Below are 26,344 nucleotides of genomic sequence, written 5' to 3' on the forward strand. Positions count from 1 at the left end.
TGAACTTAATGATTTTTCATTAGACACCTTAGACATTAATAAATATTTATATTCTACGTAAAATTTCAAAAAATTTGATTTTACATGCTATACTTTTATCGAAATATAAACGATTGACTTTTAAAGATGCACCTTGCAAAAACTACTTGACGAAAGTCATACCATATGGATGTAAATTATTAGTAAAATGTCAAATCTGATTTTGAATATAAAAAAAATTATTAATTTTTAACTCCATTTATCCCGTTAAGTTTTTAATTAAGTTTACAAGATGTTCTTATCCTCTAATGGATGTCCAGTATTGGTCCAAACTAAGTCAAAATGTCCATGGTTTAGTAATGGATATCCTATGGATAATAATTTTGAGTAGTTTATTGAATTTCAGATAATATTTTCATAACTTTAAGGCGACTGAAAGATATTAAAAAATTATGCTAAAATTAAACAAAAAATAATTAATAAAAATTCAAGAAATATTATTTGTAAAATATTATTTTTCTCTTTTGTCCAAAATTAAACACGTCGTATATGATCACGTTTTAAAGTTTTGCAAAAACTTTGTCATCAAATACATACGAGTTGGAATAAATAAAACATGTTTGATCGAATGTTCACTTTTTTTTAATTTTTTACCCTTGAAAGTAACCATATGAGTTTACGTCTTTTAATGTAATTTTAGGCAGTTGAATTTAAGTTTATTCCAGATACCGAAAATTATTATTCCAGGCATTTGATGGAGTTTTTTGTATCTTCCAGACAGTGAAAATCATTTTTTAAAAGTTAATCCAAAAGTCAGACATCAAAAATAATTTACAAAAAAATTGACCTAATATGTTTAGAATAAAATAAAAAGTATCTTTCATCTAGATTTTTTAACAAATTTGAAATTTTATTTCAGGCGTTTGGAATATTTTTTCCAGTTCTTTAAACATCTTTTAATTCTTTCAGTCATTTAAAGTCATTTAAAATGCCTGGAAGGTATCAAAATTGGCTCCAGAAAATTATTAAAAAAACTTAAAAAGTCAAAAACCTGAAATAAAATAAAACCAATTATAATCTTCAGCAAGGAAATATAATTAATACAAAACAAATTTTTACAGAAAGGTTTTAATTTGTGTAGTATTGTTTATCATAGAAAAATGTTATCGGCTTTAAAGGTAAACTAAAAGAATAACACAAAAATGTAGGTAAAAAAATTATTAATTTAGTACACTTATAAAACAATTAAAAACTAATATTTTAACCTTTTGTGGAAAAAATTAAAATAAATTTTGATTAGGCGAATGGCACTTAGGCTTACCTTAAATAGATGAAACTTTCTTATTTTACAAGGAACATACTATGTATTAATATATATTTAGATTCTACATAAAATTTCAATAAATTTGATGTCATACTTTAACCAAACAGTTTTTCAAATATGGACAATTAAACGATTGACTTTTGAAGATGCACATAATATAGGCAGTGCTTCTTGACGAAAATCAGAGAATAGATGTAAATAATTACTAAAAATGTCAAATTTAATTTTAAAATTAATATACAACTCTCCGTTTATCTCGGTAATTTTTTGTCTAAAGTGCAACGTATCATCAACTTATTTGAAAATTGGCACAGGATTTAAATATATGATTATCTACAGCGTATTTTAGTGAAATGAACTAAAATTTTCCTAATTATTCAATGGAGTTTTAATATTTATTCAATTAGTTTTGAACCTGATTGTCAGTGAGTTTAACTGTAAAATTAATTAATTAATTTTACAAGGAATTTCATACACTGATTTTAGAAATTATGGATGAGTCTTTACTCATCTTCGTTATTTTTATTATGACATCCCTGTATATTAATATGTCTGACTCTACATAAACTCTCATCAGATTCAAATACTATATTGAAACCTCAAGATATAAACAAAGTGTAAATCAAGAATTCTTCTAAAAATGGTGGTCCAGTGTAAAAAATATTTGAAAATGTGCCATTGGATGGAGCTCGAAAAGTTTAAGTAGAAAAGTGACATAATGGTTTCTTTGCTGGTTAACTAGCTTTAGCTTGAAACCAAATTTTTGACCTCATATATCTCAAAAACTACTTATTTGAATTATATCATAGGACTCATCAAAATTCTATAAATTTCCTATAGAATCCTAATATGCAACAACATCTATTGATAATAGCAAAGTTGCAATTTATTTCCTGTATAACCAGAAGCGCATCTAACCTATAGACGTACGCGATGAAATGTTTTATCTGTAATTTTGTATGGAAGTACATCCTGGATACATAAAGACTTAATACATTTTCTAAAAAATAAATAAATAATTACACCATGTAAGCGTTTTCCTTTTAACTGCAATAAGGAAGAACAGTAAGGTAATTTGTATGCGAAAATTATACGTCGTCGATACGAAATTCATTGATTATCGTCGACGATAAGCCGATGATTGTCGGGACTCTTCCGGAATTTTTAATTTTGTGGGTGGATGAACTGCTTCACCAGATCTAGAAATCAAATTAATGAAAAATTATATTATTCTATAGATAAACCATTACTTGGTAACAATAGCATTAAATCCGGATACTCCGTCATCATGGTACTGAACTGTTCGTATGGTACCATCTGGTTCTACCATCGAATACTCGCCTCTAACCGTGTCTCCGTCTCTCATTTCGGATTGTTCCTTAATATCTCCGGAATCGGGGTCTTTTACTCCATATTCAAAATGGTACCTTGGGTAATTCTTAAAAAAAAAATACCGATTTATCATAAAACTATCACCAGGTTATTTACGGTAAGTTATAATGTAATTTTTGAGCAAAATACAGATTTTTTAAATCTCAGATGATTTAGCTGCAAATATAATTTATGTTTCAAAATTGTATTTATTTTTTCAATTTTCTTGTAACAATAAATTAAAAATAACTCCAGAATTTTTAAAAGTAATGTTCTTTAAATATGTCTTAAATATTTATATATATGTATCCAGAAAAGGAAATTTAAGATTCTGTCCAGGCAAATGAAATTTTTCTTCCAGGCACTGCTTTTCCTCTTGTTATTTAGAGATTTAGAGTTAAAAGTCTGAAATAAAATGGAAAATTACCTAAAATGTGAAAAATCATTTCCAATGCCTGAAAGTCGGAAGAAATCAACCTCGAATACCTGGAAAATTAAAAATCCAAATGCATAAAAATTATGGAAAAATTATATTTAAATTCCCCGGAAGACTTATGCAAATGACCAAAAAACATGAAAAATTGTTACAAATGCCTTGAATAAAATTAAAAATACTACATATATATGTCTGGAACTCATAGGGAACTATTTTCAAATCCCAGAAAATCATAAATAATAAGGTTAAAATCCCGAAATAAATTAAAAATCCCTAAAAAATCACATGAAAAGCCTGGAATAAAATAAAAAATCACGTCGAATTAATTGAAAAAATTAGGAAGTTAAATTCTAGATATGAGATAAAAAAAATTTATCGAAAGGAATTATTATTGAACATCCTTTTGAATATATTGCGAAACACCCGAAAAACTAAAGAATATACTCGTGAAATATCCAGTCCTTGAAATAGAAATCATTTGTTTTTCCAGACAGTAGAAGAAAAATTACAGAATTCGTTTTTATGTGTTGTCATGAAAGATTTGCATCAATTCTTTTAAAGAAGTTTGTTATTTTCTTCATTATACTTTTCACACTTGCTAAGGGTCCTAAGGAGTATCTAAACTCAATCTAAGAACAATCGTAGTTTTCACCCAGGCAACTGCAATTTGTCTTCAAGGCACTGCTTCCTCTCTTGTTATTCCTAGAATCCTGTTTATGCCTGGGATAAAATGCAAAATCACGTCAAATGCCTGGAAAATTAGCTGTACGTCTTACGTGGCCAAAGTTCTGGTGATTATCCAGACTCGAAAGAAAATTTTAGTTTTCGTCCAGTCAACTGGAGTTATTTATAGAATATTTATAAATTATTGATATATTTTAATACTATTTGAGAGACTATGCAAATATTCTATGAATTTTTAAAATAAGTATTACTGTTTCGATATGTATTAAATATTATATACATATTTAAATACGAATAGTTGGATCGAATTATTAATTACTGTTAAACAATAAATAGCTACAAATACTTTAACACTACGTAATTTTATAGTTATTTTTCAGTTCTTTTAAAATATTTTTTAATAGTTCTTTAATATAACACTTTATTTTATAACAATAGGTAAAACAATTTTTTGCCATTAAGTTTTCTAAGAGTTGTCCTATACTATTTTACTCGCAACTTGCTATATTACGAACATTGCATTTACAGGATATTTTCCAACAAAATAGACATTTTTAAATTTTAGGTAATCTAGTTGCAAATATAATTTCTGTTTCAAAATTGTTTTTTTTTTATTTTCTTTGAATTCAAAATAACCTCAGAATATTTAAAAGCAAAGTTCTTTAAATATCTCCCAAATTATTTATTATATATCCAAATTAAATATTTACTAAATCTGACAAAAAGCGAGATATATTATTTGTCAAACATTCGATTTTTAATATTTATTTAATATTTTGATGCTACTAGGGCTATTGTCTGTCATCATTCTTATTTTAATATTAAACAATTAGAGTTTTGAGGAATTATGTTAATATAGTAAGTGTAAATTGAAATTTTATGACTGTTAATATATCAAGTGTAAATTAAAATTTTATGACTGTCATGATGTCAATGCGATTGTGTCTAAATTGATAACAGTCTGTATTATATTACTGGAATTTATACACCTATTGCCCGTTACAAAACCTTAAATTTCCTACATGGATGTTGCATGATTTGAAGGATATGAAGGAAGAAGCACAAAAAACTTTAAGCGATTATCATCTTACATTCTATTTTCTGATTTAAAAAGGCATAGTAGAAAGATGACATATTTGTCACATAGATATTTTCGCATAGATTTATTTTGGAGGTAGGTCAATTCAAAACGGGGTAGTGCTGGATATCCTCATACTATTATTTATACCTATATTGAGTAAAGTGATCCAATGGGTATTCTGAACTTTTTTAACCAATAAAATAATAAAAACCCACATAATAGGGGAGACCGAGGATACATGGGACGAATTTAATTAAATGATCTCTAACTTTTTTTCGAAGAAATCTCTATCCATAAGGTTTTATTAATGTAATAAACAAACTTTTGTCATAATATATTACTACATAGCATTATCCAAATAAATTTAAAAATATTTTTAAACCGTGATCAAAAATTTTTTCATTTGTCCAATGTATCCCCTGCTCTGGGGTAATAATGGACATGATATGGGGATATTTTGGACATTCATTTACTAATAAAGACAAAAAGTCTTAGAGTAAATGTTTATTTAGGAAGCAACAAATTTTCAACTTTTATTTAAGTTAAACTAAATTCTGTCAAATCTGCGTTGAAATAAATCGAATCTTTGAAACGAGGACGCCTGTCTTCAATACGTTTTGGAAGCACAGCTATTACTTCTCCAAATGTTACAAAAGAAGATTCTTCTTCTGTAATTTTGAAGCGATTTGATGGAATCATTCTTTTAAAAAATCGAACCTGAAATCCGTTGAAAAGTTTTCGTTCTACCCGAGCAACATAATTTCTTCCAGAAAATGGTGTTTTTCCCGGAACTTTGACAACAATGAAACCGCCTTTTTCTACGTCGTGGGTATCCTGAACTGTCTCTTCTTCTTCCTCTCACTATGAGGAGGAATCTTTTGTTAGTTCTTCATTTATCTCTTCATCACTAGAGTCACTTTCTACTAGAACTTTTCTCTTAATCTCCTTAACCTTTTTTGGAGGAGGCTTCTTTCTTGCCAATAATTCTTCTTTTTCTGGAGTGTCAGTAACTATCATACATTTTCCTTGTTTTCTTCCTTTTCTCATAGGTTTTCGGGGTTCCGCCTTTTGATAAAGACTTATTTTGTCTGGTGTAATAAAGTTAGATATATTTAAAGGACTTTTAGCAGTCCCAGTAACGCTAGTGCTAGGAATTGAGGTTTCATCGGCAGCGCGATTTCCGTCAGTGGCTGGAATTAGGTTTTCATCTAGGTTTCCTGTTTCGGCGAAAATACAGCTTCCACCAGATTGATTGGTAATGACATCTGGAGCAGGTCGATCTGAAACTGACGAACACAAAAACTCGTGTTCTTAAAGTATGTCCCGATCAAAAGGAAAAATTCCACTTTTACGAAAGCCAGACTTTATATTTTCTGGTGTAGCAGCACGATCCCAGGCCTTTGAGCATAGCTCCGCAAGTAAGTAAATAGAAAGAGTTTCATTTGGATGAGTCATCATCCAAGAATTGGCAGCTTCGGAAAAATATCTCTTGAAAGGTCCAAAAACAGATTGGTCAAGAGGTTGTAATTTATTTGATGTATGCGGAGGTAAGGTCAAAACTTCAATACCATTTTCTTTGCAAAATGTTATGCCATCATCACTTAAATGGGATTCATGGTTATCCAATATCTGTAACACGGGGTTATTTTTACTACATCTGATATTTCGTTGGAAAAACTGAAGAACTTTAATAAAATTATCTGTTGTCATCCAGCCAGATTTATTCACAAGACCCATAGATCCTTGCATAGCTCCAGACATCATGCGGTGCTCGTCACAACGTATTCTGGGAAAAATCCATACTGGTGGTAATGCATTTCCATTTGCACAAATTATTCCAACTTGGGTTACTAGCTCACCGCGTTCTCTAGATGTTACTTGTCCTATTTGCTTTTCTCCCTTTTTTCCTACAATTTTTTCAACAGGCGGTACTGTAGTAACCCCTGTTTCGTCTAAATTAAAAATTTGGCTTGCCTCATAGTTATGCCGGCTGTAAACAGTTTTGAGCTTGCCAAAGAATTCCCCAACAACTGTTTTGTTAAACGCCGTCATACGAGCAAGAGATGTTGCTTCCGGTTTTCGAATTGAGAGTTCTGGATTTCTCCTCAAAAAACCGGCCAACCACTCCTCGCCAGCCATTGCTTGTGTTGCCCAAGAATCCGGGATTAAAAGCTTATTTCGAGACGCAAACTGAAATGCTAGTTGTCTAGTTTTTTTTGGAGTTAATCCATAGAACATAGATGAACATTTGAGTAAATATTCAGCTAATGCTTGTTCCATTTCTGGAGAAAAAATTTGACGATGTTTAAAATTTGGTTTTAAAGATATATTTTCTATCCCCTGTTCTCTAGCCCTTTTCACATAAATAGCTAAACGAGACTTAGTACCATTATACCTCTCCAAAACTTTTCGCAAGCTACCAATATTATTTAAGACATCCTCTACAGTTCTTCTTAGATCTCCTTCAGGGAATTCCCTGTCGGTTTTCTTTTTATACTCTCTCACCATCTGAAATAAAAAAAATAAATAAAAAAATAAAAACATTCTGGGGATACAATGCACAATAGGGGATACAATGGACGGATGTCCATGGTATCATTGTCATTGATCATATCATTGTCCATTGACCCTATAGTAAAATTATTCTTTTTCCTAGAAAACTAAACAAGCAATTTCAATTATTTGTTTCTTATAACCATATGCTATAATGCACATCACCACTAAAATAATTAGATATTAAAAAGTGTTGCATAGAAAATAATAAATGGTTACATTACTTACCGTAAAAGTTACAAACAGACTGGTTGAAACAGGAAAATATCGATAAAAATAACCACACTCAATGCTCGCTACCATATGAGGGCGCTTCAAATACATATTAAGCGGGAGTTTTAAACATATCCATTGTATCCTCGGTCTCCCCTACTTGTGAAAAGTCTTAGTAGTCCAAGTATCTGTTACTGATGTCTTTAAAACGTTAACTGAGTTAAAGCCTGACCCAGATTCCATTCTTGTAGTTTTTTTTGACTTTTCCATCTCTATTTACTAAATTATAGATTTTAAATAATAAGGATGAGATGGTCATTTCGTACTTTTTGCTGAGCACAGTAAAATTGAAAAATTAGACTCAAAAAGTGAAAATTGTCTTGGCTCTATGGGATCTAAGAGAACAAAAGTGAGTATCTTTAATTAATTAGATCTCGAGAGCGGTTGTATTAAAATATATTTCTTAGATTTTCACGTAGATTCGAAAAATGCATTAAAAATATCGAAATTCACCCGCTCAAAAAAAAATTTAGACGGAAAGTTACCACCATAAAAAGTAATAAGAAATTAGACCTATATATAGATGAAAAATAATAAATATTTAATATGCTTACTGTAGGTTCATTATTATGCTGTTGATCCTGCGGTAAGTCATTTTTGTAATACTGCTGAATTCCGAAATCTAAGGCCTGGCAATATTCTAGGTGGAATACCATTGGTAGAAACATCAGCTGGAAAATAATTATTTTTTTTGTGAATGATCAAAGTGCACCCCAAAGTCAACTATTCTATTAAAGTAAATCATGCGGCCCATCATATTTGTTGTAAATGTTAGGTACAATTTAATAAAGACTCTTACCTTATATATATTTAACACCGACACGGCCATAATTACCGCAACTTTAAGACGCGATTAAGAGAACTTAAGTGACAAGTGAAATTCTCATCTCTTTTATAAGGAATCAAGAGATTTCCCACTATGTATAACCATTGAAAAAAGAAATTTTACGATTATTTTTGGCCATAAACAAACAAGAGTTTTCTTATTTTCTTAAAGGAGCGGTATAAGGATCGTCTATATTTAAAAACTATAAAATATAGTGTGATTTATTATGTTAATCTGACATCGAAATAGCTGAACCGAAAAATCAAATTTCCACACGCTTTTCTTGCACAAAAAAAAAATAAAACCAAAACCAACACCCACGTAGTAGTCCGTGGAACCACAAATTGGAATCTTAGATAATTGAGTGTCAGCTATAAAATCATCATCTGCAAACGACTGATGAATGTTGCTCAACAATCGATATAACCGCAATAAAATTGTGTTTTATGCAACGATTTTGTACCTATAAAGTTACAAACCGGGAGACGACCCGAGGCAGTTCTAGTTAGTACAGTGTTAGCGTTTGCTTAAAAAATGTTTTTTAAATTCGATGTACTATGTTTGGTAAGTTTTTTTAACACTCCCTCTTTGACTTTTGACCCACGAATGTTTTTTCAATATAACCTAGCTTTTGTTATTAAAATAGAAGCCATTTTGTTTTTCAAAATGTTGGCAATTGGAACGTAAAAAGTTTACTTGTCAGAAGTTAGTGATGGTAGGGTGGTTATTTTATGTCCTCAGGCTATATAACTTATTTTAGTGCTTTTTGACATTTTTTGGAGCGGTAGACCTCTTTAATAATGGAGATGACATAAAAAGTGTGTCATTCTTTCGATTTACTGGACCAGTAAGCGGTAGAGCCGAACAAATTAACGTTTATAACCCCCAGTCTGGCACATCTAAAGTCGATTATATTGTAAGTATTTTTATAAAATCGGCACGTTATATTCCTTTCTCGTTTTTCGAATTCTATACTCGAAAAGAATTTTGAAGACGGCGCCATTTTGTTTTCAATAACATTATATTTTTTCCAAGATGGCGCCTATCCGGCAAATTTAAATGAGTTAAAATAAGCTAAAATGGATAGAGGGGAAAGGGTTGATTATTATACGACTTCACCATATTATTCCCATATAAATTAACATTTATAGGCAAAACCGGACTATTCTTATCACTATGGGGTTCAAGACTCGAAAACTGGAAATTTCCAAGGACACCAGGAGAACCGAAATGGCGATTCTGTTAATGGAGAGTATCGAGTGATGGAAGCCAACGGTTTGGTCAGGATAGTTCGATATACTGCTGATCCGGAGTATGGGTTTAAGGCTTTTATCGAATATGTCAAGTTAAAAAATGCCGAATAGAAAAAATAAAAATAATATATAAATTTTGTTTCTTTTTTCACCTAATATTAGTTTTTTGGATTTTTGGTAAATGTGACAAAACTGTTCAATGTTAAATCTTTTGCTAAAATTTAATGCTATTAACTGGCTGGATTTTTTAAAAATAAAATCACTTTAATTAATAAATAAAAAATCAATAAATTATCAAATCATAATAAATGAAAATGAAAATTAAAACTCTCATTCCCTGAGTTCCAACCCTGTGTTTTCATGATGTTTTATTTCGACACGGGGAGAAGTACCCGAGAAATTAAAATTCATAAATTATGCATTTTTTAATTAATTAATTAATTGCACAAATTTGGCGTGTCGCAGGCGCGTCGCGTGCGCGTTTCATTCAATCTATACCCGCCTTAAGGTGCTGCCATAAGCAATTCTTACAGGGTTGTCAGGTCAGCAACATTTTCTGATATTAATCAACGATATTTAAATTTTTATCGTTTTATTTCGTGCCTTAGTGATTTACATTCTATTACTCTCTATATGATAGTTTTTCCTAAAAAAAGTAAATATGAAAAAATAAAGAATTTCTGTTCCAAAAAACTTATAAAACTTTATCTCTAGACTGAAATAAATACAATTTAAGTACGATTATTAATGAAAGTTCTTCTAGATTTCTAATCGATCTGGCAACTGCGCCACTGGGGTGTCAGACTGTCAGTTGCCACTCGCTCTGTCAATGTCATTCTAACGTTTGGATTTGTTTTGAGTTCTGCCCTATTTTCTTAAAGAAGTCCAAAATTCTCAATGAAAATTGCATAAATCACCTCCAAATGTAACGCTAATTTAAATAAAAAACCTTCTAAGTGAGTAATCTGTGATTTTCCTAGGGTGACTGAGCAAAAACTCCCCGAATTTGAAGGTTACATTTAGGGATCCCATGAATTAAGGTATGCCAAAAATAAATAAACAAATTTATCCTGCATATCACGTATTGTTTACGTTAGATTTATTAAATCTCCGTCGTGAATATCAGATAGTTAACGTATCATGAATATATTTATAAGATTTTATATTCATTTAACACTTCTTGCCTGTCTTTAACCCTAAACACTGCAAACACTCTAGAGAAACAAATTATAGCCAATTTTCTTATTACGACCGCCTTTTTAGCTAATATACTAGTAAAGCTCTAATCCAAGGCATGTCTTTAACATGTCCCCATGCAAGACAACCTCAGAATGACCTCGACAAGGGTGCCCCACAAAAAAATGCCCAAAGAAACTAACTTCGACATTTGGAAACACAGTAAATGGAGAACAGTGGATAGACCTAGATAGTTTCACTTGAAAGAACATTCCATGTGCCATAGTTTTAAGCCATAGTAATTATAGTTTGCCATAATGGCCGAGGATGACAGGCCCCTGCTCGGCAGCAGCTCCTCAGCACATTTTAACTCGGTGTCAATTAGGCAAAGGGTAAAGCGAGGAGTGAAGAAAAGTTCTGTATATATTTTTGGCCCTTCAACATTGAAGAAGTGTGTTGTTGCCGTTGTATTGTTTACTGTGGTGCTTATAATTATTTATTCAAGGCAGACAAGATCTCCATATCTTTCTAGGTAAGTGTTTTCAAGTACTTAGACCATATTTTCATATGGTAATTGAGCTATTAAATTAATTTATTTTTGCCAGATTTTTTACAGACTTGATAGTGTAAATAAAGCAGGGTTTCAGATAAAGTTGTTGCAATGTAGGTCACAACAAATATTATCTCAGTATATCAGTGCTGTAATGGGTACATAATTGAATAAATTCTAGATGTTTATTTAGATTTATTCAAACATATGCTAAAATGGGGATATTTTGCTTGATATTTAATAAGTGTGTTGGTTATTACTCACATATTTTTTTCACTAATGGAATGTTTTTATTTAGTAGTTAATAAATAGTGAAAGGATTTCAATGATGAATTTTTGTCCATTAATTTTTTCATTCAATTCAGCAATCAGTGTTCCAAGTTAAAACCATATACTGCTTTTGATTCCTGAGAAACAAATATTTCAATGTCAAGGAATTATTATGTTTTTTATGTTATTTAAAAATCAACATTTATTTATTAAACTTTAGCTGATACCCATCATATGTGGTCATCTAAAATTAACCTATTTTAAGGGGAAGAAAGAAATTCAAGAAATAATTTTTTTTTGTTGCTTAAATATAATAATGAAAATAAATGGAAGAATACTAAGAAGTCCAGAGACCAGTACAGGTATATTTTCTTTATAAAATACTTACTAAATCTAGAAAGAAATTTAAGTGCCTTAATAGAATGGTAAAATAAAAATGAAATCTAGCCTTAAGTCTACTTACGATTATTGATTTTTAAAAATTATATAATCGTGTTAAGACAGTTATTTATTTATATTAAGCAATCAACAGGCTTTCTCCCAATAACAGATTACAATTACTAATAAATGTACATAATAACAAAAATGAATGAATAAGGCACAGAGCAAATAAGCTGTATAAAATTATGTATTTAATAAAATATACTAAATTTGCTGACACTTACAAAATATAGAACAAAAATTTAAAATATTATTAGTAATTACAACTTACTTAAGGCTTTAGAGCTACATTTTTTAAAACCCATTTCAAATAAATCTATTTCTGTTAACTTAAACAATCAACGAACACATTTTACCTGATTACCAAGATAGGGATAATCTATTTGGTGCCAAATTAATTTATACAAAAAACAACCTTTGCCATTTTTCTTCTATTTTCATTTAAGTTAAACTCAATAAAAATAATGTATGGGATATCAGAATAGTATACAGTATGTTTTTTTTGTAATAAAGGTACCTCAAAAACTTTTTTTGTATTTTTTCAATGCTAGTTTTATACATTGCATAAAAGGGACTCCATATAATAGAACAATATTCTAAATTACCTCTGATATATGCATTATAAAAAATTGTTAAAGTTTTTTCATTTTGAAAACCATGACAGTTTTAAACCACAAACCTCAGCATACAAATTTCTACATACACAATTATTAAAACCGCCAATACATTTTACCAATCATAATTCATATTATACATTAGATCCATATGCACACAAACTTGTGTCATTGGTTACTTACACTTTTGAATAATTTACTAGAAGTATCTTAAAAGGACTTTTAGAAGTACTAATGCATTTAATTCCACTATAATAAAAACGTCAACTGTGCTCTTAATCAAGATCAACTTTCTTAAATATTTTTTAAATTTATTGACTTAATTCTTCATAAATTTGATCACTCGGATGTCCTTGGTTGTGTAAAAATAATGTTTAAGAATAATTTTTTTGTGGTTATAAATAAGCTCTCCATAGCAATTAAGTCCATATTGAGCCAATGTCTGAAAAAAGTAAATTAGGTGAGGTATACCTAAATTTTTTTTTATTTTTATATATACAGTATTGTGCAAAAAGATAGCATCATTGAACTTTCCTGTTATATATCTTATAGTATCTATTTTATAAGTAAGGTTTATATATTATTTACAAGAATAGTTAGAGCCTGTTTATATTTCCATATTATCATATTTTTTGTATCATAATAAATAAAACACCAAATTGTTTTATGCAAATTTATTATAAATATAGCAACAAAAAATAGTTTTGATTCTAAAAAAAATATAACCCAACTAAATTAAAATCAATTCAATATTCCGTGCAGTACCCCTTTTCCTTTATAACATCTGCACATCGTCTTGGCATGGACTCAATTAATTTCATAATATAGTCATTGTTCACTTCTTTCCAAGCCTTTTCCACTATTTCAAAGAGAATATTTGTATTAGAGCATGTTAGGTGCCTGATTTTGGTGTGAATGTAATGCCATAAATTCTCTATAGGGTTTAGGTCTGGCGATTGAGATGTCCAGACCATTACATTTATTTTTTCATCAGATAGCCACCTCTTAACAAGTTGAGAAGCATGTTTTGGATCGTTGTCATGCTAAAATATGGCTGTTACTGGCATGGCTTCATCCATATATGGCACTAAATGTGTTTGCAGAATGTCTTTGTGCATGAAACAATCCATTTTGCCCACTATCCTTACTATGGCTATCACTCCATCAGTCCTGAATAAATTATATTTAGATTCATCACTAAATACGACTTTCTTGTGGACATGAGATTGGGCAAAGTGAAAACGAGCCTTGACGTTCTTCTTTGAGAGTAACGGTTTTTTGGCGGGGCGACGAGCAGGTAAGTTGGCATCAAGTAATCTTCTCCTTACGGTACTGGAACTGAGGTTTACTCCTCCACCCTCTTTTAATTTTGGCAAAATTTGGGAAGAAGACAAAAAAGGATTTTCTTTGGAAATTCGTAGCAGCTGCCTATCCATCCTCAAATTTGTTTTTCTGGGTCTACCATGGGCGCCAGTGCAGTTGTTCCAGTAAGGCGAAATTTTTTGCAAACTCTGGATACGATTGACCTGTGAAGCCGTAACACTCTGCCTAACACCATTTTCGTAATGCTCCACAATAATTTTTCTTACATCACCAGAGACGGTTTTTGAGCGACCCATTTTAAGTTAATTCTGAGATTCAAAAATAACAACTTTACAGCAGGTAAATCGATATTTAACTGATAAAATAAATGCGAAACAGGAATGTTGCTATATTTATGCACATTGTCTAAATAAACAAACATGAAGTTCCTTACTCTGCATTGGCATTCTTATGATATCTCGGTATATTTATAAATAATACAGAGGCGTGTAATTAAAAGTAAAGAAATAATATGGAATAAATTAAGGAGCAAATAATATTTTTGAAAACATCGCTTGTTGCTATATTTATGCACAATACTGTATATATATAAATATATATAAAACTTCTCAATTTTTTTACTACATTGTCATATCTCATTCTAAATTTCTGTCAATTACTAATCTCAAATGTCTTATGCTGTCCATCGATTCCAAAGCATTATCTGTTGTATACTTTGGTGATTCAAAAAGTATAGAATTATAAGTAAATTGCGGAATGATTGTGAAAGAACTTGTGCTGAACATTGATGAGCGTTTTTCTTGAAAGTCACTTTTTTAAATGTCTGGTCATATCTTCCACAATTTTTCACTGATTTGCATAATTTCATAAAATGGTCCTTTAAAAGCCATTGTAGGATTTTTTGAAAATATAAATGAAGCATTTTTTTTTAAAGTCTACAATTCAAAAGAAAATCAATGTTTCATCAAACAAATGTAGTGCCTTCATTTCTGCATTTATTCACATACAAAAAAAATTCAATTTCTTTTTTTTAATTTAATTATTTACCATACAAGGTCCAAACAGTGGTTCTCTCAAGTAATACAATAAAATAAAAGTAATACTTAAAAGTTGACCTAAAGTTAAAGTTTCACACTTAAAATACACAAAATGCAATATAATAAAATAACCCTAATTATACTAAAATTTATAAGATACCTTTTAGGTCCATTTTATATCTAAATAATACACTACTACATGTAAATAAATCTAAATTATCAGGAATATAAGTATTAAGTAAAGACATAGTTCTCTTTTCAACAGCATGTTTCCCTATACTTCTCCTACCTGCATTTATATAACACCTCCTGGTTTGTCTGTTGGTATCCATAGGGGCATGAAAGTTTAGTAAACCTCACAGCTAAACCTCATAGAAATGTGATCACACTGCAGCAGTATTTCAAGTGACTCCTAACCAAGGAAAAATATAAATTTTCAATTCATGTATCACCAATAAAATACCAGAATACAATTTCTTTTACGGTCTAAAAGATGGCATAACCCCCATGAAAATTACAGGAAACAGTTTAAAATTCCAAATATAATCAACAAAAATACATATACAATTTGGTCATTTACATATTTATGTAGGTTTTTTCTTTATCGCTAGAGATCTAGCTAAAAGTCTGGATGGCAGAGCAACAAAAGAAAGAGTTTAATAAATAAGTGAATCAAGTAGAGTTAATAACATGAATAATAAAGTGTGATGATAAAAGTTGTTTTACATCAAACCCGCTTAATTAACTTCACACTACACGACAGCGTCTTATTATATTTACGTCTATCGATTTATTTTAAAAATCCGTCTTAGTTACGTCTTTAAAATACTCAAAATTATAAAACCGGGAGCCGTCTTCTCCCGTTATAATTATAAAGCTCTTGCACCAAAACCGTCTTTTTTGGTGATCCCGCGACTTTACGTCTTAAACCGGCAGATTAGATCGACTTTTACTCTTCAAAGACTTCGACTGACTGCCTGTTTTTCATGTCCTCATTTTTTAATACGTATTAAGTACCGAGTCAGCTTTTTTATTATTCCCCTTTAATCGCCGTCGTACCGTTAACAGAAATCAAACGGGTTTTTGAGTCAGCAGTTTCCACAGATTCGGTTTGATAGTATCAATTTTCTGAGAACCTTAAATATTGTTTTAACGAGCGCAAATTATATATCACATCATCATTTTGAAAGAAAAAATACTTTTAGAATATAAAAATAAAGAAAAGCTTACACTAACTGATTATGTTATTTTAATTATAAAAAAATACTATCCTACATTTCATTTTATAGGAACAACCTGTATTTCAATTTTAAACCCCTTTTTTATGCATTTTTAGGTTTATAAAGACAAATACTCGTCCAGAACCTAATATAAGATGTGGAGTAATGAACGGCCCTCGAATTTTACAAAATCACGATCATCAGACTGACGCCCGACTTAGGAGTTACCCAAAAGTGTTGATATTTGTAGAAACTATATACTCGAAATTGGGAAGGGATATTGCTGAACTACTTGTCCATACTAGAATTAAGTATGAACATCTATGGCATATTAAACTTATCAAAACCTAATTATTTCATTTATTTCAAAGATATAAAGTGGAAGTGACAGGAAAAAGCTTGCCAGTCCTAACCAACCTAGACAAAGGCCGCTATGGCGTTATTGTCTTTGAAAATTACAATAAATACTTGCAGATGGACAACTGGAACCGGGAACTTTTAGACAAATATTGCCGGGAATATTCGGTGGGGATTATCGGGTTTATACCATCCGAGGAAGATACTTATGTGGGGTCCCAGCTGAAAGGGTTTCCCTTGTTTATTCATACAAACCTGAAGCTGAGGGACGCAGCACTCAATCCGGCTTCGCAAGTCTTAAGGCTGACACGAGCTGGGGAAACTGTGTGGGGTGAGCTGCCTGGGAACGATTGGACCGTTTTTCAAGCCAACCATTCTACTTATGAACCGCTGGAGTGGGCTCATAGAAATGACTTTTTTCAGTATAATGATAGTAAGTGTTGAACTTAAATAAATTTAAATTCAGTCAGTTAAACATAGCTAATCATGTACCCAAGAAACAAAACAGAGATAGGTAATGTTGATGGTTTGGTGCAAAAAGGTCATATCAACCAAAACATGATTTTACAGGATTTAGTAAAAAATTTTTAAAAATTGCCTTAAAACTCTTACATATCGTTTATGATCAAAAACAAATTTTACTAGGTATATGTTTTAGATAGTACTATTTATCTGACGAATTTTGTCAAAACAAGACCTAAAATTGTGAATTTTTGAATTGTGAAGCTTATTCAAAAAAATCGAAACACTAACATTGTTTTCTGAGTGAAACTAAGTTGTAACAGCAACTACAAAAATACTCATTGCTTGCAAACTAATCTCATCTTTGCCTTCTGTATTGATGTTTCCACTTTCATCTTTAATGACAGGAAGGGTTTTATGGAAATCTCTGTTATATCTAATTTTATAATAATCCCTCTAAAATTCTCTGTAAGCTTTTGGAGGTTGTAAAATAATGCCGCTTCTTATTAAATTATGCGTGTTTGTCGCAATAATTTTGTAGTTTTTACAGGATTTTAACGTCACTTTTAATATCTCCCCAATCCTAATTGTGGCGTAATTATTGAAGTCTTGTTTTTCATTTTATTCTAAGTCCAGGCATTTGAAGCAATTTTTGGATGTCTTCAAGGATTCAAATTCAATTCAATGAAATCAATTGAATGGAATTTCTTATTATTCTAAATGTATTGAAATGTATTCCAGAACTTTGTGATTCTTCTCATATTTTCAAGTATAATTGAATTTGAAATAAATTTATGACTTTCAGGATTTCCACGTCGCATTCATTTTTTGTATTTTCCTGGTATTTCAAAGATATTTTGATCATTTTAAATAATTTTTTCTTTTAATCTCATTTATTACAATATCTTTCACAAATCTGCCTCATTTTACATTTTTTAGACGTTTGGAGGCATCGTTGATGCCTTCCTGGAGTTTTAAATGATTTATTTTGTGTTTTCCAGAAATTTAAAATAAATTTGGTATTTATGGATTTTAACCTCGCATTTAGTGTTTTCCTGACTTTTAAATTTTTTCGTGGAAAATATGATATGAGTTTTGAAACATTTTCTTCTACATTTTTAGAATATCTAAAACTTTCTAAATCGTTTGGTACCACTGGAGAAGTGGTACGTCTTATAGTTTCTAAGCAATGAGTTTTCAAAGTCTCTTATTAAATTATTCATATTTGTCCTACAGTCCGAAAATGGTTAACTTTGAAATTTTCTCCTGGGAAAAGTGAATATTTTCAAACACTTTCTTCAACGTTTTTGGAATATCTGGAAGTTTCTAAAACGTTTGGTACCACTGGAAAAGTCGTACGTTTTATAGTTTCTAAGCTATGAATTTTCAAAATTTTCTATTCAATTATGCATGTTTGTCTTACAGTCAGAAAATTGTCAACTTTTTTTTTTTTCCTGAAAGAAATATTAACTTTAAAATATTTTCTACAACGTTTTTGGAATATTTGGAACCTCCTGAATCGTTTGGTACTACTGGAAAAGTCGTAGGTCTAATAGTTTCGAAGCTATGAGTTTTCAAAGCTTCCTGTTAAATTATACATATTTGTCTTAGAGTTTGAAAATTGTCAATTTTTTCATAAAAAAACAAATAATTGTCAACGTTTTTGGAACCTTTGGAACCTTCTGAGCCGTTTGATACCACTGAAAAAGTCGTACGTTTTATAGTTTCCAAGTTACGGCCTTTTAAAGTTCTTTAATTAAATTATTCATATTTGTCGTACAGCCTGAAAAAGGTCAACTTCGAAATTTTCTCCTGGGAAAATGATAATTTTCAAACATTTTCTCCAATATTTTTAGAATATCTGGAACTTTCTAAATCGTTTGGTATCACTGGAGAAGTGGTACGTCTTATAGTTTATAAGCAATGAGTTTTCAAAGTTTCTTATTAGATTATGCATATTTGTCTTACAGTCCGAAACTTGTCAATTTTATACATTTTTTCCTAAAAAAAACTAAGATTTATTTAACATTTTCGTCAACGTTTTTGGAATCGTTTGGTACCTCTGGAAAACTTAGCCTTATGTCTTATAATTTCCAAGCTATTTCAAAGTTTTTTATTAATTTATGCATATTTATCGTACGATGAACGTCTCCCTCCCCATAAGTTGCTGTGGATTTCCTTATAATAATCCCAATATTCGTATACATATACATTCGTAACATTTTTCAATTTAAAATCGTTGAATTAAACTTTATGAACATTATGCAATCAAAGCCATTTTTTAATGTAATTTTAAGTATATTAATCATTAATTATTTCATGTATTTTTTAATTTTTTCTCGGCATTTGAAATCATATTTTTATTTTATTCCAAGCCTTCGAAGCTATATTTTAATTTTGTTTAAATTACTCTAAGCGTTTCAGGACATTTTTTGGTTTAATTCCAGATATTCGATCTTAATTGATTTTATTTTTCCAGACAGTTGAAGCCATTTTATGACTGTCAAAAATTACTTTAATTCTTCAGCTGTATTTCAGGCCGTTGACTGTTGACTTTATTTATCATTTCAAACATTTAAAGCCTTATCTTTATATTACTTTAAGTAGTTGATGTAATTTTTCATTTCAAGCATTTAAGGCTACATTTCATGTGATTTTTTTCAATTTATTCAAAGTATTTGAAGCCTTAGAATTCTATTCCAACAATTTCACGTAATTTTTTTTTAATTCCAGGCATTTGAGGCCCATTTTCATTTTATTCCAAGCAATTAAAGTCGTTTTTTATTTTTGTCTCAATTAATGTGATTTTTTATTTTAATTTTGTCTTAAAAATTTGAAGCCGTTCGTTAAATTTTATTCCGAGAAAAAAAAATTCATTTTCAATACCATTCAATATTCGCAATATCTTATTTCAGGCATTTGAAGCCATATTTCAATGATCCAAATATTTTAAGCTATTTTTGTTCTCTTTTAGATATAATTTGATATAATTCATGAAAATTAATTTGAATTGTTTCCAATCGTGCTTCGAAAGGGAATATTGCAATCTACTATAGTCCATTTCTTAATCCGTAGGAGCACACGAAAGGGTCGATAGCCATAAAACGGTCGTAAACCATTGGCGTCCCACTTTTCAAGTACATTAAGACCTGAATGTTTTCATTTCTTGGGTTTATTTAATTTTGCAAGAAATAGGCCAATTTTAGCTATAAATTCTTTGAATTACTTAAGTACCTAATGAACAAGTTCTTTTTCACCCTTATAAGTAGATATTGTCTAGGTAGGTAAATATGGAGGTATAAGTATTATAGGTACCTAAATTGTGCTTCTTCTTAAATGCAAACAGGTATATATAATGTAGATATATCCTAAAAACTTAATTTATTTTTCCGTATTGTTGTAAGAATGTCAAAGTTTAGCCCCGTAGTGTGTAAAGGTGTTTTAGATTTTAAAGCAAGGACTATAGTACTAAACGTACATGATGCACTTGTGCATCAAATGCCTCTAAGTACTGTTAGAAATCTAGTTTCTACATGTGCCAATATGACAGGCATAAGTAAAGCAACAATTTACAGACTTCTTAGTGACAGAAAAAGTGAAAACCGTGAGATCTTGCCTAAGAAGAGTGTAAAGAAAACTACTGGTAGGAAGCCGATAGCAGTTGATGAGACAGCAAAGCATATCATCAGGAGGACAGTACATTCATTTTATTTTAAGAATGAAATCTCAACTATCGACAAAATTTTGACACTTATAAAAGAAGACGAAAATGAACCAGAAATGGGAAGACAAAAATCATGAAAAATTTTACACGAATTACATTTTTCTTGGCAAAAGCAAAATAGAAAATCTATTTTAATAGATAAAGAAGAAATAGTCTGTTGGAGAAGAAAGTATTTAAGGCAAATTAAGGAGTATCGAAAGGAAGGAAGAAACATTTATTATTTGGATGAAACCTGGCTTAACGGAGGACACACCGTGAGCAAGTGCTGGCAGGATAAAAATGTTTATCGACTGGCTTGAAGTCTCCTTCTGGTAAGGGCCACAGATTAATAATTACACATATTGGGAGCTATAAAGGATTTTTAAATGGCGGTCTGTTTGAATTCGAATCGAAGTCAATTAAGGATTACCACTAAGAAATGAACGCTGATGTTTTTGAAGATTATTTTTCCGAAATGATTTTAAATTCCCGAAAATTCAATTATTGTTATGGACAATGCCAGCTACCATTCAAGATTAATAGAAAAATTACCATCATCCTGCTGGCGAAAAGGGGAAATAAAGAACAGGCTTACCGAAAAAGAAATACCTTTTGGAGATGACGCGGTAAAAGCAGACCTGCTGACAATAGTTACAGAAAATAAATCAAAATATAAAAGACAAGTTGTTGACAAAATGGCAAAACAATACAATATAACTGTACTTCGTTTGCCACCTTACCATTGTGAATTAAATCCTATAGAGTTAATTTGGGCTCAAGTAAAAGGATTTGTGGCTAGAAATAATAAAACCTTTAAATTGAAAGATGTGAGAGAACTTCTGAAAGCAGCAGTGGATAACGTTACCCAAGAAAACTGGAGCAATGCTGTGAATTATGCTATAAAAGAAAGAAGAAAAGATGTGGACCCTCGATAATCTTCTAGAAGAAACTGTCGAACCCTTAGTTATAATAGTGAGAATGTCTGATTCGGATGAAAGCGATGAAAGTAATGAAATGTGTGAAATGGTTGGTATTAAAAAAATGAAATTTTACAACAATTTTTTAAACATTTAAAAAACAATCAAATTGCGGTATTAATCAAATTTTTATATTTCATTTTATTTGCCATAGTTTTATAATGAGGCTTTTCCGCTTTTAAGAAATGTTTCTTGTTAATTTAATAAATATAGGTTATACCTACCAACCATACGTTTTCTAAAAATCTTTATCTAATAGATAAAAGCCAACATTATTTAAAAAAAAAATCATAACAGATAATTATTTAACTTAAAAATTAAAATCAATATCCATAGTCGGGATGACACTGGCAACCCGATTGTCTTAAAAATGAACTCGAAACCATTGTTCCGAATTTTACGACCTATTGTATTTGAGATCATACAGGACTTGTCCACTTAAAATTGGTAAAAACAGACTGGTTGTCATTTTGTTACATGTAGAAAAATGGAAGACTCACCTTATATTTATGCTACTTCTGCATAAATAATGAGGCACTGTGCTCTCACCAAAAAGGAAATAAAGTATAGCAATTATCGTTTGGTTTTTCGAATCGTCTATCTCCATGTATTAAGATTTTTTTCTTTTTTTTCTGTGGCTTTTAATTGGTTTATCATTGTTGTTCTCTTCTTCATTTTCTAAATATTCGTTTTCTTTAGTGTCTGTATTATTCATAGGGTCATCTAGATCTTCTGCTTCTTCAGTCTGTTCATTATCAAGTTCAACGTTCCTCAATAGGGTTACCTAAACCCTCTAATTTGATCTAAGGTATAATCAGGATAACAATTTTTCGACGTATTTGGACAAAGCGAGTTAAAATCATTCGACTCCAGTCTGATTAATACTTTTGGCATGACAACAAACTTTTGACTTATAAACCGAAAATCGTATATTGTGTATTTTGTAATTTATGGATACGCCTGGCACAAAACCTTCGACGTATTCGTTCATTTAATTGTATATATCAGATTTTCATTATAGTTAGAGAAATCTATTATATCATTTATTGTTAAGAAGTCCAAGAAAATGCACCACCATTAAACGAACCACGAATTACTAAGAATTCTTTTTCAGGTGGTATTAAAACCCCGTTGCCCACAGTGATCCAGGACCATGGCATTTACGATAACATTCAAAGGATAATTTTCGGTTCTGGTTTGAGATTTTGGTTGCACCGGTTGCTGTTCTTGGACAGTTTGAGTTACTTGAGCCACGGACAGTTAAGTTTGTCCCTGGACCGGTCGATTTTGGTCGATATCGACGATATTTTTGTGGGAGAAATGGGAACTAGGATGAAACCTGACGACGTAGAGGCGCTCATTGGGGCACAAGAACGGTAAGTTTGTTACGAAAAAAAAAATTGCTTTTTAGTAAAATTAATTGTGTACTTGATAGAAAAAATTGCATGAAAAATTCTACTCAACAAAATAAGATCGTTTTACATATTTGCTATATAAATAACAATCTTAGGCCTTTTGAAATATTAAAAAAATCGTCCATAATTCTCAAGAAGGCTTAATTTAAATTTAAACAACCAAAGTTTTAGTCCTAAGTTCCTTTCGTTTTCCTCCATTAAATTAATTAATTAATTTATTTATAATGCATCAATAGCCAAAAGGCCAATAACAGATACAATTCTAATAACTATTATTACAACACTAATAGTACTAACAATTTAAATAGAAGTAAATTCTGTTGAAAACGCGTCATGTGGACGAAAAATTGCTTTTTCCAAATTTTCAAAGTGCTCTCATTCCTTTAGTTCTACTCGAATCCGGTGGTTTCATAATGTAGGTGATGGGAACAAGCCGCTTATATGGTCAGTTCGAATTCGAAAAAAATCAATTTTTGGTAAAAAAATTCGATACAGGGTTATCCAGTACATTCTACTGCTTAGCATTTGGTTTTACAAGTGACACTATGTTAAACTGTTCGATATTAACTGTAATGGTCAATGATTTAATCAAACCCATTACTGTGTGATCCCCTAGTACAAGAATCTTCTGCTTATTTACTTTTCAGGTACAGCTTTCAGAGAAAAGGGAAGATGGTATTGGAGAATTCCCGTCAAAGACAGTTTTAATATTGTAAGGTTTAAGGAAGTTATTCTTACTGTGTTATAATAATAATAATAATAATAATAAATCATTTTATTGTTCCATAACATTTACATAGTTTATAATATTTACATACATATAATGCTGGAACTAAAGGCTTTTTATTCAGCATCCCTCCCAAGGAAGGGGCTGTTAAAGCCCATGCATTGCTATACACTTTTCATTATAGCACTCAAATAACCTTCACAATAATTCCTCAATTTTTGCCAGTAACCCAATTATATATAAAGTAGGCAAAAAGACCTACATTAAACCAAACTAACAATGTGGACGAATAATAATATTATTATCTACATCTACCCTAGATCTGCTAAACTCAATGATAAAAATCTAAATTTGCTAAAGGAGTTGCTGCCTGATTTTATTTTTTAAATACACAACAGAAAAATTAAATGTATTAATTTTGAATTTATTAAGGGTGGAGGCTATGTTATATGAAAATCCCTTTTTGAAAGACTCTTTATTGTGTCTTGGTATTGTAAAAATATGTTTTCTTCGTATATTAAGATTATGGATATCCGTACGGTATACTATTTTCTTATTAAGATAAATAGGACATTTATATTTAACAATGTTATAAAAAAGCAAGCCGAGTGCAATATTCTTCTATTGTACATAGAAAGCCAATTAAGTTCCCTGAGCTTATGTGATACACGCTGCCTTCGTTTAATGCCGCATATAAATCGTATACAAGAGTTTTGTACTTTCTGCACTCTTTTAGCCTGAGTTGTGTCCAAATAGGTCCCATAAACGCTATCAGCAAAATTAAAATGTGACAACACAAGTGCTTCACACAATTCTATTGTGAAACTTTAATTGGGATAATTTTCTGAACACATACACCACCTTCTGCAATTTAATGTTTTTCTCGGCATATACCACTTATTCCTTTTCAAGAATATTTATTGTGTTAACTAGATTTTCATTTAAAATAGGCATTTCATTAATTTTCTTATTAGTATTACACCTATTTAATTTCGTTAAAATCTTCTGTTCTCTGGTTTCTTTAGTTTATCACTTAAGAAATAATTTTGTTTGTTTTAAGTAAGTTTTCAATATGCAAGGAGAACTTCTTGTTCGACTCTAAAACGTCGTTTGCAAATACCTGACTATTTCATTTTAGTCTTTCGGTAAATCTATCCTTTCCATTAATGTCCTTGATTAAGTCCTCAATGTGTTGTCTGAACATAATACTTTTGTATCTGTGCAGTCCTACTAGATCTGACAGCCTTTCCATGCAACTGGGATGAAAAACCGAGTTACAAAAAAAAATGCAGAAAAGTTTGAAAAATCCTTATTTTTACAACACACGATAATTAAATAAACGTTTATTTTTGGTTTAGACTAGATGTACATTTTTGGTTGAACTTCAGCTATAAATATCGGAGCAAATATCCGGTTGATAAATATACCAATAGTTTTAATTTAAAAACTGTATTTTTAAACCTAGATGATGAAAAGTTGTCCAAAAGAACAAAAAAAAAACACAGATTTTAATGACTTATCTTAAAATAACTGAATTTCCACTTATTAGCGATAAAAAATGGCACATTTACTACAATTTTCATAGCGATACGCCTTGCTTTCGAGAAATAAAATAGGATTTTTTTCACGTTTTACTCGAAAATCCTAAGGTTATGTGAGAAAAGTATAGATTCAAAAACTGTAGATTTTTTTATCACCTATAATTTCCTTATAAACCATTTTTTTCTCAGGCAATTATTTTTTGGAAAAAACCGTTTTTCATTAACTACCCTTACCCACCCCACACATCTTACCAGTAAGAAATTGTTTTCAGAAATCATTGTTTTACAAAATAATACGCAATAACAGCTGGTTTCGTCGTTAATATCTAATCTAATAACACAGATTGTTCATTTAAATTTGATATAATTTTATATATAAATATTTAGCATAAAAACAGCGTTATTAGATAGGATAATATAGACGAAAAACAGTGATTTTTTAAAAGAATTTCATCAAATATTTGAGGTGTAGTAGCTTAAAAACTAGATATGCAAATCCCGTGTCAACTTTTTTATATGCCGAAATTTTGTCCCTTTTGTAAACAGAATCGTATATGATATACGTATATTCTACACTTTAATAAATATACCTTGACCATATACCGTTAATAAATATACGTACCAAACTCTAAAATTTACTAAAAAATCGGGAATAAATATATATTTAACGATAATAATTTTTTTCTTTCTTTTTTGGCACTGTTTAAACCAACTGGCTTCTTTCTTCATGATGAAGTAGAAAAATAAACAA

At 30.3% G+C, this 26,344-nt stretch overlaps 3 protein-coding genes across 5 annotated transcripts in view; 2 read left to right on the top strand and 1 right to left on the bottom strand.

Moving 5' to 3' along the window:
* Positions 1 to 1,450: 1,450 nt before the first annotated feature.
* LOC126744069 (cuticle protein 19-like) lies at positions 1,451 to 8,667 on the bottom strand. Its single transcript, XM_050451417.1, has 4 exons — positions 8,501 to 8,667; positions 8,256 to 8,372; positions 2,554 to 2,741; positions 1,451 to 2,502 (listed from the first exon to the last, which is right to left on the bottom strand). Exons 1-4 carry the CDS (start codon positions 8,528 to 8,530, stop codon positions 2,421 to 2,423), a joined length of 417 nt encoding a protein of 138 aa, XP_050307374.1. The 5' UTR covers positions 8,531 to 8,667; the 3' UTR covers positions 1,451 to 2,420.
* A 330-nt stretch (positions 8,668 to 8,997) lies between these two features.
* On the top strand, positions 8,998 to 9,891 carry LOC126744147 (cuticle protein 18.6-like). Its single transcript, XM_050451504.1, has 3 exons — positions 8,998 to 9,091; positions 9,288 to 9,443; positions 9,679 to 9,891. The coding sequence occupies exons 1-3, from the start codon at positions 9,062 to 9,064 to the stop codon at positions 9,889 to 9,891; spliced, it is 399 nt and encodes a 132-aa protein (XP_050307461.1). The 5' UTR covers positions 8,998 to 9,061.
* Positions 9,892 to 10,613: 722 nt separating this feature from the next.
* LOC126744269 (bifunctional heparan sulfate N-deacetylase/N-sulfotransferase) overlaps positions 10,614 to 26,344 on the top strand; it is a 41,859-nt gene continuing 26,128 nt past the window's right edge. For 2 of the 3 annotated variants that reach the window (XR_007663096.1, XM_050451641.1), the window contains exons 1-5: positions 10,614 to 10,820; positions 11,044 to 11,488; positions 16,528 to 16,722; positions 16,783 to 17,201; positions 23,025 to 23,286. Coding sequence is in view for 2 of the 3 variants with exons in the window: in XM_050451641.1 (XP_050307598.1) it covers positions 11,274 to 11,488; positions 16,528 to 16,722; positions 16,783 to 17,201; positions 23,025 to 23,286 (1,091 nt within the window). In the remaining variant the exon portion in view is untranslated. The remainder of the gene's footprint in view (positions 10,821 to 11,043; positions 11,489 to 16,527; positions 16,723 to 16,782; positions 17,202 to 23,024; positions 23,287 to 26,344) is intronic. The other variant, XM_050451642.1, reaches the window with a different exon arrangement.

The sequence above is a fragment of the Anthonomus grandis genome, chromosome 13 (assembly GCF_022605725.1).
Source record: "Anthonomus grandis grandis chromosome 13, icAntGran1.3, whole genome shotgun sequence".
NCBI lineage: Eukaryota > Metazoa > Arthropoda > Insecta > Coleoptera > Curculionidae > Anthonomus > Anthonomus grandis.